The sequence below is a fragment of the Podarcis tiliguerta genome (genome assembly GCF_965153285.1).
Source record: "Podarcis tiliguerta genome assembly, chromosome: 17".
Lineage (NCBI taxonomy): Eukaryota > Metazoa > Chordata > Lepidosauria > Squamata > Lacertidae > Podarcis > Podarcis tiliguerta.
In genome coordinates, this window is record NC_139550.1 from 8422303 (window position 1) to 8434974 (window position 12672).

The 12672-nt window shown below is 44.6% G+C and overlaps 1 protein-coding gene across 1 annotated transcript; it reads right to left on the reverse strand.

The window, feature by feature from the left end:
* Window positions 1-9134, reverse strand: ARL9 (ARF like GTPase 9). The gene is made up of 4 exons (XM_083420712.1): window positions 8804-9134; window positions 5747-5915; window positions 3023-3198; window positions 1-1843 (listed from the first exon to the last, which is right to left on the reverse strand). The coding sequence occupies exons 1-4, from the start codon at window positions 8999-9001 to the stop codon at window positions 1664-1666; spliced, it is 723 nt and encodes a 240-aa protein (XP_083276838.1). The 5' UTR covers window positions 9002-9134; the 3' UTR covers window positions 1-1663.
* Window positions 9135-12672: the final 3538 nt, after the last annotated feature.

The following is a 12672-nucleotide window of genomic DNA, read 5'->3' on the forward strand; positions in this document are numbered from 1 at the left end:
TAGAATAAAAATATTCTGTCTTTATATAACGGAAGTGCTTCAGCATACAACTGGAGGGGAGACATTGCTAGAAAACATCTATACAATTTCTATTGTTAACAAAAACATTGAAAGGTATCTATAGCAATAGGGATATATGTACACACAGTATTTCCTTCAGTGTAATAAGAGGTACAGTATTTAAGTAGTTTTCCTTATCTTGTCACTGTCAATACAGGTTGGTCTGCATTAACATCACCTGAGAAATTACGCAGGGGGACGGGGAGGGAGACATGAATTTTGTTTTACTAATCCTGACACCTGAGAACACTGTTTTGGACCTTTGAGGGGGAAGCTACTATTTTCAGGGTGAAATTGTATGCGATGGCAGCAGATCCAAGATTCCAAGCAAAAGTTCATTGAGCCCTGATTAGTAAATAAGTGGCATGATGTCCCCTGCCCAATGCAGCCCAGAATAAATTGAGAGGTCAAGCAAGCTTGGCTGGCAATTCTGCTTCCTCCATTCTCATCCCCTTGAGCTCTCAACAGAGGATAGGGTAGCCCTTTGCCAGTGTCTTTGCTCTCTCTCCCTGAAATGGCTCTTCCTGTCCTCTTGCCACAGAACTGGCAAAGAAGTAGAAATCCTTGTAAAACGTCCTCCCCTGAGTCTCAATCAAAAAGCAAGAATGCCATCCCTTCTGTTTATCAGTGCAGAGAAAAATGGCCAGTTAGCTAATTAACTGACTCACCAGCTCCACTCAGATCAACTGGCCAAAAGGGCCACACTAAAGTATGTAGACTACAAGAAAAGCACAACAATTCATTATGTCTTTGTCTAGATTTCCCCAGTACTACTAGTTAACAAAAGCAGGAAAATACTAAGGGTAAAGACAGTGGTTCTGCTCAGATAGTTTCTTCCTGGGATTATTCTGCAGAGAGGCCATGAAGGGGTTGTGGGATCTCCCTCTCTCTCTCACTCCCTTCAGGTGAGTGAACTGGGAAGTCTCATGGTTCTCTGAATGAACAATTTTATGTCAAAACCCTCTATAAAAAGAGGCTATAATACACTCAATCTACATATCAGAAAGAAGAAAACGAATAGGGAGAGTCTTGCAGAATCAAAAGAATAGGAAAATCTCTTACACTGATTTTTAAAAAATCCTTCTGATTAAGGAAGTGAGCCTAAGAGAAAACATACATGAAGTTCTTCAGAAACATGAAACTCAGTGCCTCCCTGTGTCAGGGTACACGCAGCTAGTTCTTTGGATTGTAGATCTACGTTCTGAGCAAAATCACCTTCCTATGTAAATTTGTGCTGCTTTTCCATAAGTCAGCCTCTCATTCAGTATAAACCACCACACAACAGAGCCTCAACTGATGGCAACAGCAGCTGTCTATACAGTATTTGGTGTCTTAACTTGGGAGTGTTCAATAATCCCATTTTCTTTCCACGTGTTTAAAACAGGGTGGTTTTTCAAAGACACACATACTCTACTTTTACAACTTAAACCACAAGGTTCCTCACGACTTTGAAATCATCTTCATTGCAATTCCATACCCAAGGAATCACCACCACCACCATCACCACCATAAGATCTGAATTTAAAATAGCTCTATTTATGGCTGCAAGCTGGCAAGACAGGAATACTCTAGGTCCTAACATGGTACCCTATTCCAGTTTCCATCACACAACTTCTGACACCAGCTGTGCAATCAGTTCCCGTGTGTCTTTCAAGCTGGAAGAGATCTCGAGGCCATCTTCTGCCACGTGAGTCCCGATCAGGAACATCTTTCTCTCATCTCCAATTTCAGATAATGCCAAAGCATCATGAATGTCTGTGATACAGTATGCACCTTCAATATCCTGTCCGAGAGAAATGGAAAAGGTTATACCTTAATCTACCTATCCGTGTTTTCTTCAAAGTAACACCTGCTACCTGGAGAACTGCAGAACAAAGAGCACATTGTGACCCCATTAGAAAATGGCACATTTGGAATGCTGGCAATATCAACCATTTTAGACCCTGCAATTGGCAAGTGAGACCTTGTTGTTAGTGATGCTTCCACTAACCAGCTGGCCGTGACCCATGACAGGGCCTTTTCAGTGGTGGTTCCCTGTTTGTAGAATGCTCTCTCTGACAAGGTGTGCCTATCTCCCTCATTATTAACTTTTACAAATAATTTGAAAATATGCCGAGGCATACCCAGACATTTGATGGCTGAAAGACACTAATGCTACTAACCCTGAGATGACTGGATGAGAGAATGTTTTAAACTGATTTTAGAATGCTATTTTTTATTGTAACTGCTTTCAGAATTTTTTTAAAACATTTTTTTAAAAATGGATGTGGTTTGCCACCTTGAACCTCAGGAGGAAAGGCAGGATTTAAATTGATTACAACAAAAATAACCTATCCTAAAAAGGTAAAGGGACCCCTGACCATTAGGTCCAGTTGTGACCGACTCTAGGGTTGCGGCGCTCATCTCGCTTTATTGGCCGAGGGAGCCGGCGTACAGCTTCCGGGTCATGTGGCCAGCAGGACTAAGCCACTTCTGCCAAACCAGAGCAGCGCACAGAAACGCCGTTTACCTTCCCGCCAGAGCGGTACCTATTTATCTACTTGCACTTTCACATGCTTTTGAACTGCTAGGTTGGCAGGAGCAGGGACCGAGCAACGGGAGCTCATCCCGTCGTGGGGATTCGAACCGCTGACCTTCTGATCAGCAAGTCCTAGGCTCTGTGGTTTAACCCACAGCGCCACCTATCCTAGTAAGGTATTAAAGCAAGGAGCACAAACCACCAACAAAATAAAATAGGAAGCAGGGATAGAAAGAAAGGTGAAGCTTGCGAAACAAGAGAGTCTCAGTCTCTGTGTGCAAGACACCAGAGTGAAACTCTGTTATTATCAAAAACTGAGATGCACAACTCACAATGGATTGTCTTAGAAATTGTCCCCCAGGGGAGCCATATACATTCTACAATGACACACTTTCAAAAGACAAAACTACAAATTATACTCCAAGTTCTCAAGTTCACATTTACCTGCTTATTGGCTAGAATCATAACAGGTAAGGTGGTGTTACTCTGGACCAACTGATGCAGAAGCTTCTTTGCAACAGGCAAGCGTTTATGATCTGCTGAGTCCACAACATAGATTAGTAGCAGGATTCTTGGCAAGTACTTCTTCCAATAGTCCCGTAAAGACTCACTGCCTCCAACTGCAAGTCAACAGAGAAGGAAGAAGACAATGAATCAGCAAACTTGCAAACTAAAGCCCCCAATTGTTCATCAAAACCTTGTCTGTATTCCTTGAACGTCTGCTTTCAAATGGGGTTTTTTTTGGAACTCAGGAATTAATAAAAAACTTAAGGGAGAATGCAGACATGGCAGACAAATTCCCTGAACAGTTTCCCACCACCCGTCATCTCTTACAATACATATAGCTGCAGGAAAATACTGAATGCAGTATGCATTCACTCAAAACATTAGGCCATGGCTGTTGTTTATCAAACCATGCTTTCTTTGGTAAGCATCATCTCCTGCCTAGCAGCTTAAGTATGGTTAATTTACTGCCAGATAAGTCAGGGGTTGCTGTTAGCGTTTGAATTTTGATTCAAACGCTAACAGTATGCTGATGACACCCAACTCTATCTGTTGATGGATGGTCATCCTGACTCGGCCCCAGACACACTGACCAGATGCCTGGAAGCTGTGGCTGGATGGTTACGTGGGAGCCAGTTGAAGTTAAACCCTTCGAAGACAGAGGTCCTCTGCCTGGGACGGGGCAATATGGGATTGAGGGGGCAACTCCCATCTCTTGCGGGGGTGCAACTAGTGCCAGCATCATCCGTTAAGAGTTTGGGTGTAATCTTCGATACCTCCCTCTCTATGGAGGCGCAGATTACAGCTATAACAAAGGCGGCATTTTTTCATCTCCGCCAAGCTAAGCAGTTGGCTCCTTATTTCTCTCGCCCTGACCTAGCCACTGTGATCCATGCGACGGTCACCTCCAGACTGGATTATTGTAACTCGCTCTACGTGGGGCTGCCCTTGAGACTGACCCAGAAACTCCAGTGGGTGCAGAATGCCGCAGCGAGACTCCTTATGGGGTCTTCGCTGCGAGATCACATTCATCCGGTACTATACCAGCTGCACTGGCTCCCGGTGGAGTACAGGATCAGGTTTAAGGTGCTGGTTTTAACCTTTAAAGCCCTATACGGCCTAGGACCCTCGTACCTACGGGACCGCCTCTCCTGGTATGCCCCACAGAGAAACCTACGGTCTGCAAATAAAAACATCCTGAAGGTCCCAGGCCTCAGAGAGGTTAGGCTGGCCTCAACTAGAGCCAGAGCTTTCTCGGCTGTGGCACCAATCTGGTGGAACGCTCTGTCACAAGAGACTAGGGCCCTGCGGGACTTGACATCTTTCCACAGGGCCTGTAAGACAGAGCTGTTCCACCAGGCCTTTGGTCAGGGCGCAGCCTGACCCCCTCCTCTGGCAATCTGCACAGGGTCGTGCTTGCTGGTTGCCATCAATTTGTTTTTGATTGATTTTATGGTGAAAAGTTTTTAGAATGTTGGATTGTTTTGACTGTTGTTAGCCGCCCTGAGCCCAGCTTTGGCTGGGGAGGGCGGGGTATAAATAAAATTTATTATTATTTATTATTGTCTTCACTATGGCTTGGCATTGTTTGTGAACCCAGCATTCTTCCTTAATTATGATTTGTTTGGCCACCCCATTCCAGATGCTTATTAAGCTGCAAAGGCATGAGACTAAAAAACAAAACAAGCTTTCATTATTTGTTTGATTGGCTGGGGGACAACTTGCGGTTAGCTCATGATCTGATAAACAAAGCATGTCTTAGTGTCATGTGCAAACCAGGGCACTCAATTAATTTGGGACTTCGTTTTAGTGGACGGTTTTGGGATCTTGTATCTCATATTAGTCTTTAGACAGATCATATCCATTCCCTTTGTCATTCACTTATTAACCATTCAGTTACTACACCAAACAGACATTTTCTGATAAGTTCTTCATTCTTGTATTCCTGACCCAGCACCTATCTTTATAAACATAAAACATTTACACTCTGCTCTTCCGCTGCAAAAGCACCACTTCATAAACACCTAAATAGTATTGTAAGATAAAAAAATAATTTTAAAAAGCATAAAATAGTGGAGAAAAACACCCAGCAATAAAATAGTCATTTAACAGTGATAGAAGTCTGGGATTTGTTTTTATAAAGTGCTATTTTTGCTAACTACTTCCCTGGAGAGAGCGTTCCACAAACAAATGCTTCATTTTGCTGAGCACAATCTTTTAATAACTAGTGGACAGGCTGTCCAACCAAGATGTAGAAACTGACTAGGGGGTCAACAGACGACAGTGTTTCATGTTACCATTGCAAGCCTCAAAGGCAAAACCACAACCAAGGGAGACATAATCATTGATAGTGTTTTATGTATATTTGCCATGCAAAAAAGAGTTGAGATGAAAGAGTCAAGGGTTATTTACTATATCAATTCCAGATGCAATTAATCGTCAGAGTGTTTTTTGGGCCAACAGAGGACACAATTTGCATGGAGACACTCTGAGGTTCAATATCTAACATTCTAAAATAACCAAAAGGATCTCAGGTGGCAGACCTGTAAAAGGCTCTTCCTCAAGAACTTAGAAAGATGCTACCAGTAGGAATAGTCTCCTTAAGCAAAATGTTATAATAAATGATGCAAAAAAAATTGTTTCTCATTAGATACCTATGCTTACTTTCTAGGAATTCCATCTTCATTTCTTCTGTGCTGACACACACTGCATTGAAGCCCTCCGTGGGAGCTGTGCTGCGCTTCACTTGGTTAGTTGCTAGTGAGTGCAGCACACTGGTTTTTCCAGCTCCATCCAAACCCAGAACCAGGATTTGCTTACTTGGTGGTACATCCTACAAGGCAAAACAACCAACAGATCATGCCAGAGATACATACCGGCCAGATGGACATACGCACTGTATGTTTCCTGGGGAGGTGCTATCAAGGGTGGGGTTGTGTGTGGCAGAAAAGAGGGGAAAATGAGAAGGAAATTTCACATTAGGCAACAGTAAAATGCCTTCTGGCTCCATAACTGTCAAAAACAACAGAAAGCAACAGAGCTTCCTTAACCACCCTGATTTCTTCAACCAAACTGCCTAACAGTAAGATTTTACTTTCATAAAAAAGAGAAACTGTTAATAAGTTAATAAGGGAAAGTCACTACAGTACAGTGGTACCTCGGGTTACGTACGCTTCAGGTTACATACGCTTCAGGTTACAGACTCTGCTAACCCAGAAATAGTACCTCGGGTTAAGAACTTTGCTTCAGGATGAGAACAGAAATCGTGCTCTGGCGGTGCGGCAGCAGCAGGAGGTCCCATTAGCTAAAGTAGTGCTTCAGCTTAAGAACAGTTTCAGGTTAAGAACGGACCTCCGGAATGAATTAAGTACTTAACCCAAGGTACCACTGTATATGATTTAGTAAAATATAGCTGTGGGGGAAAAATATCTGGAAGGGCAGTAAGGTGGAATGGAAAATTTTTGAGGTTTTTTTTTATTTTTTAGAAATGTAACACAACAGCAGTGGTAACCTGACCCCCCAAGTTACTAAACTAAATTTAATCTTCTGTGAGTTCATTTCATTGGGGCAGATCTTTAATCCGATGGTAAGAAGATTAGTTGACAGAGGAAGAAAAGGGAAGGAGGGAAGACACAATCTGCAAAGAACAAAACCGCTGAACATGAATCATCACCAAGTCAGCTCTGCCTGCCTTAACTGATTCCTGACAAGGTGGAAGAGCCACCCTCAGGGGGGTTTCTAGTCTAATCTCTTTCCTCTCTACGACATTAATAGGATTCCACCTTGCTGGTTTTAGTGTAATCCAGCCCTGGCCTCAAAGCATCGCTGAAGTCCACAGAGCACAATGTTTATGCCTCAGTATCAGAGTGAACATGAAGAGAACTATAAAAGCTACGAAATGTTTCCAGAAATTGAAGTTAGCCCCTTTTTTTATGCTAGGTTCTTCCCCTCTTCCCACCAAACCAATCAACAGGTATTTTTTTACCACCTCACCTGCCCTCAAATAGCAAACTGATGCAGTGTGTGCCAAAAGCTATATAAGTGGAATAGCAATGCGGGGAATCAAGTGGGAAATACAGAGGTTTGCAAAAGTTGCTATTTTACAAACAAAACAACCTTAGGTAGACAAAAGCCCCAGATAGTCATTGAAGACTGAGCATGCTCAGTAGTCATGGAATGCTGAGTGTCAGAAAAATAAGCAGAAAACTAGAATGGGAATTGAATGTTGTGCTTCAGCTATTTTCTGCTCATAGCATCCTGGAAAGGGCTTGGCTGGCATGCTGAAAAGGAGCAATTCAGGAAAGGAGGAGCATGCACTGCAACATTTTGTTGCAGGTCTCACCTGCGTAGCTATGCTAAGACATTTGTCTAACTTTGATAGCCAGAAAACAACAAACTTTCTTTCAGTTTACAAAAGCTCCCAAGTTTGGTCACTGCAAATGTGGTTTTTTGTGGACCAGGCCAGCGACTGCTGACAAACTGAATTTATAAAATGAGCTGCTGTGCTTCCACAATACCCCTCTTTATGACCTCGTTTCATCTGATACCACTGGATCGTTGCTTGGGTTGAATTTGCATGTAGGAAACTGCAGAAAAATCTCCACGGGGGGGAGAGGCACGACAATCTCCACATGGGATTTGCACATTTGTGTAGTCATTTTGTTATTTTTTTACAAAAGCTCTCATGCAGATACAGAAACATAGGTCTTATTTTTTTATTAGCAGTTGCAAGAGAGCCAATCTGGTGTAGTCGTTAAGAGCGCTGGACTAGGACCTGAGAGACCAGGGTTCAAATCATAGGGTGACCTTGGGCCTGCCACTGTCTTTCAACCTAACCTACCCTGTTCAGGGAAGTTTTTAATCTGTGATATTTTACTGTATTTTTTGTTCCTATGGAAGCCGCCCAGAGTGGCTGGGGAAACCCAGCCAGATGGGCGGAGTACAAATAATAAATTATTATTATTATTATTGTTATTATTATTACCCCACAGGGTTGCTGGGAGAATAAAGGCGAGAGAGGCAGAACGATGCAAAATTTTAGCTACTTGGAGAAAAAGTGGGTTATAAACGTAGCTGGATCAGATTCACATTCATTCAGAAATATATATCACTGAATTAAAGAAGGTTTGTGACAACTTCGGCATATAAAGCAATCTTCAGTTCCTGCAACTTTTGCCACTCCTCCTTCCAAAAACAGGCACTCTGCCTAGCATTTCATCTTTTCCAGCTAGGTGAAGCAGGCAATGTAGCGGAATTAAACCCTCCAAAGTACAATATTAGCAGCAGCAGCAGATCTTCCCAAACTATGACCTGACACTGCTCTTCCCCGCCCCAAAAAAAGCAGTTTTATGGTGGGGACGGGGAGCGACAACCCTGAAAGGAAATTTGTGGGTGTGCGTAAAACCTTCCAAGTGTCTAGCCTGCATTTCGTGCAACGATGGCAAATGTAATTCTCGCACACGGGAGGCGACCAACCCGCGTCTGGCTTGCACCTCTCCCGAAATGAGAGTCTCACAGGACAGAAACCTAAGCAGAAGTAATGCTGCCTTTCCCTTTCTGCGCGCTGGGATTTATTTCGCCCAGGCGAGCCTGAAACGCGCGCAGGCCGGGCCAGACACGCGTTCTAACTTCCGTGCTAGCTGCACGTGAGAACCGGGCCTTAAAAAATTCCGAGATATATCGGGGAAACGCAGTGGGTTAGCTATATATGTATGTGCTTACCTGGCTCTCGGGGGCCCTTGCGCAGCCCAGGGCGGCCCTTTCTTGAGAGCTGAGTAAGGGCTGCTGCTCTTGCTGTTGCTCCTCGGGGCCCTGAGCAGCTTCTGAGGGGAAATAGCTCCTCCACACCGCGTAGGCGACCCCGCCGGCGACAGCAACGGCCGTCCCCACCAGAGCGACCTGCCGCAGGCTGCCCGCCATAGTCAGGAGGAGGAGGAGGAGGAGGAGGAGGAAGGAGGCGGCTCAGGGCGCCGCCCCTGCCGCCGGGCGGGAGGCATCGTCGCCCAGGCCAAGGAAGGGAGCGAAGGGGCGCCGGCCGGCGGAGGGCGCGCCCCCGCCGCGCGCGTTCTGGCGCTCCCTCAGAGGCCGCTAGGCCCGCCTTTCCCCCTGCTCCGTCCCGAGTCGGAGTCCGTCTCTCTTCCCGCCCCGCTCGGCCTTGCTCCCCTCTCACCGCAGTGGTGTCCTCTCTACCAGGAGGGCCGAGTTGAATAAAATATTTGGGGGGTGGGGGGGTGATTTACGTATGAGGTAAATAAGCTTTAGCTTAGGGCCCCACTCTCTTGGAGGCCCCCAAGAAATTTAAAGGGGGGGGGGGAAACTGGATGTACATTTCCAAAATAAAAGATAAAAAAACAAAATAAAACCTGCATACAGCAAGTGTTTCGTCTTGTGTAGGGTCTTATTTGTTCTGTTCAAATGGCTTTAGATACCTATTAGATCCATAAATGACCATATTCAACACAAAAAAGGGTGGCAGTTTGTTGTTGACAAGGGACAGCTTGACATATAAAAGGCACCATTGCCTTCAGTAGCTTTGGGCCTTATCAAACCTAAATCTGGCCCTGGGGAGGGGCATGTAAGCCTGCATAAGCGATCGCATGCCACCCACCCACCCCACTTGAATGGGAATCTCCCTCAATATTGAGGGGGTGCGGAGGGGGGAGCTGCACTCCTCAAATATTTTATAGCAGTTGGCGCCTAGTTTAGTCCATCAAAGCATAGGAGCCAACTCCTAGATGCTGAGGACCCATTGCCCCCCCCGTCCAATAAAATATTTGAGGGTGCCCCCCCTCCAAAGTTGATGGGAAATGCCATTCAAATAGTGTGTGTGTGTGCCATGTCATGTGATCAGTTGTGTGGGGTGGCGCTTATCTCCCCCCCCCCCAAATATTTTATTCAAGTGGGCACCCCTGGGCCATAGGGAAGGCTCACTTCCTTCCAAGTTAATATGGGCTAGCCCACCCATGAGGCAAGGTGAGGTGACTGCCTCAGGTGGCACGATCTACAGGGGCAGCGGAACCCAATGTCACAGAATCATAGCGTTGGAAGGCACCCTGAGGCTCTAGGCCAAACTTAGGTCTCCAGCTATTTTGGCACTACAACTCCCATCTTATCTAGCAAGCAGGATCAGTGGTCAGGGATGATGGGATTAGTAGTCCAAAAACAGCGGGAGACCCTAATTTGGGAAACCCTGATGTAGCCCAACGCTCTGCAATGCAGGGATATGCAGCTGTCCCCTTACGAAGATCAAACCTGCAACCTTGGTGTGATCGGCTAACCAAGTGAGCTATCCAGCTAAAACTCTTGCACCTGTCATGGAATCCAAGGGAGGCATACAGGGGTGCCAATTTGAATAACATATTGGGGAAAGTTCTTCTTGATGTTCATCTGGACTCTTGTAACTTGAATCCACTGATTCAGGTCCTACCCTCCGGAGTAGGAGAAAACAGGCTTGCTCCATCTTCCATGTGACCCCTTTCCAGGCTAAACATGCCAAACTCCATCAAAAGGCTTGATTTCCAGACTCTTGATCATCTTGGTCACCCTCCTCTGCACACATTCCAGCCTGTCAATATCCTTCTGAAATTGTGGCACCCAGAACTGGACACAGTACCTCCAAGAGTTGTCAGACTAATGTAGAATAAGAGCAGGACAATTACTTTTATTGAGCAGGACACTATACTCCTGTTGATGCAGCTAAGGATAGCATTAGCTTGTTCTGCTGCTGTATCACACTACAGTGGCCTACTAGGATCCTGAGATCCTTTTCACATATACTAATGGCAATCCACGTAAACCCCATCTTATATCTGTGCAGCTGGCTATTTCTGCCCAAGTGTAGAACCTTACATTTGTCCCTATTGAAATTAATTGTTAGTTTTGCATGGAAAGGAACATAAATGTGGTGGCGTAGAAATTGATTTTTAAAAAAATCACAGAAGGCAAAGATACACACTGAGGGAGACAGAGTTAGGACATATTTCTTTAAAGTATTATTCCTGTGCGAAGATGTATATGGTAAAGATTGGAGCTAAAAGAGGTTTGTTCCTCACGTTCTTTGTATTTTGGTGTCAAATATTCTTGTGACATCCAACAAGTTTCCATCTCAATTTAACACTGACAGTATGAGAAGTAGTATGTGGCAGAATTTATTATTTGACAATTGAGAAAATGAGATTATGACATTTATATGTGATCCTAAAACTGGAGTTTTCTGGATAGCTTACAGTGGAGGAAGATGCAAATAATTATAAAAAAAGAGTATTACTAGCACACATGTATGGAGGTGCTTATAAACCCAAACCTAAAAATGTAACAGTTAAAATTATGGGTGTCAAAATATAAAATGGAGCAGATGTGAAAATTTGGTTCAACTGTACCTTCCACATATCCAATATTGATTATTAGGTACCAGAGATCATAGAATCATAGAACTGTAGAGTTGGAAGGGACCCTGAGGATCATCTAGTCCAACCCCCTGCAATGCAGGAATATTCAGCTGGTCCACACAGGGATCGAACCTGCAACCTTGGTGTTATCAGCACCATGCTCTAACCAACTGAGCTATCCAGGCTCATATGTGATGTTTGCACCATTTAAGTATCAGGGTCACTAAAGCAGTCCAGAAAGCTAAACTAATAGAAATGTGCTACATTGCTATGCAAGGGCTGTTTTTCTCTCCTAGCAAAAATCTAGCGACGATAAATTACTTGCAGATCCTATAGATGGAGACCTTGAGCATGACATTTCTATGCACTGAGACAGTAAGCAAACTGTTTGCTTTGTCTGCAGATTAATGGATACAGTGGTGCCTCGCAAGACGAAAAGAATCCGTTCCGCGAGTCTCTTCGTCTTGCGGTTTTTTCGTCTTGCGAAGCAAGCCCATTAGCGGATTAGCGCTATTAGCGCTACAGTGGTGCCCCGCAAGACGAATGCCTCGCAAGACGGAAAACCCGCAAGACGAAAGGGTTTTCCGTTTGCAGAGGCGCTTCGCAGGACGAATTTCCCTATGGGCTTGCTTCGCAAGACGAAAATTGGCGAAAAATTTTGAGGGTTTTTTCCACTCCAAAACCCCTTTTTCTGAAGCGCTAAGCTGCTAAAAGCATTTTAGCAGCAAAACGGCTAATCCCTTAAGCCTTAAAAAGCCGTTTTTAGCCCTTAAACTGTCAATAGCGCTAATAGCGCTAATCCGCCAATGGGCTTGCTTCGCAAGACGAAAAAACCACAAGACGAAAAGACTCGCGGAACGGATTCTTTTCGTCTTGCGAGGCACCACTGTATTAGCAGTTTAAGGGCTATTAACGGCTATTAAAGGCTTAAGGGATTAGCGGATTAGCTGCTAAAAGGCTATTAGCAGCTTAGCGCTTTACAAAAAGGGGTTGGGGAGTGAAAAAAACCCTCAAGAATCGCAAGACATTTTCGTCTTGCAAAGCAAGCCCATAGAGAATTTTTTCCTGCGAAGCACCTCTGAAAACGGAAAACCCTTTCGTCTTGCGGGTTTTCCGTCTTGCGAGGCATTCATCTTGCGGGGCACCACTGTACAACAATCCTTGGTCTCCAAGAGAAAAATCTTAGTTGTTATTATTTATTAA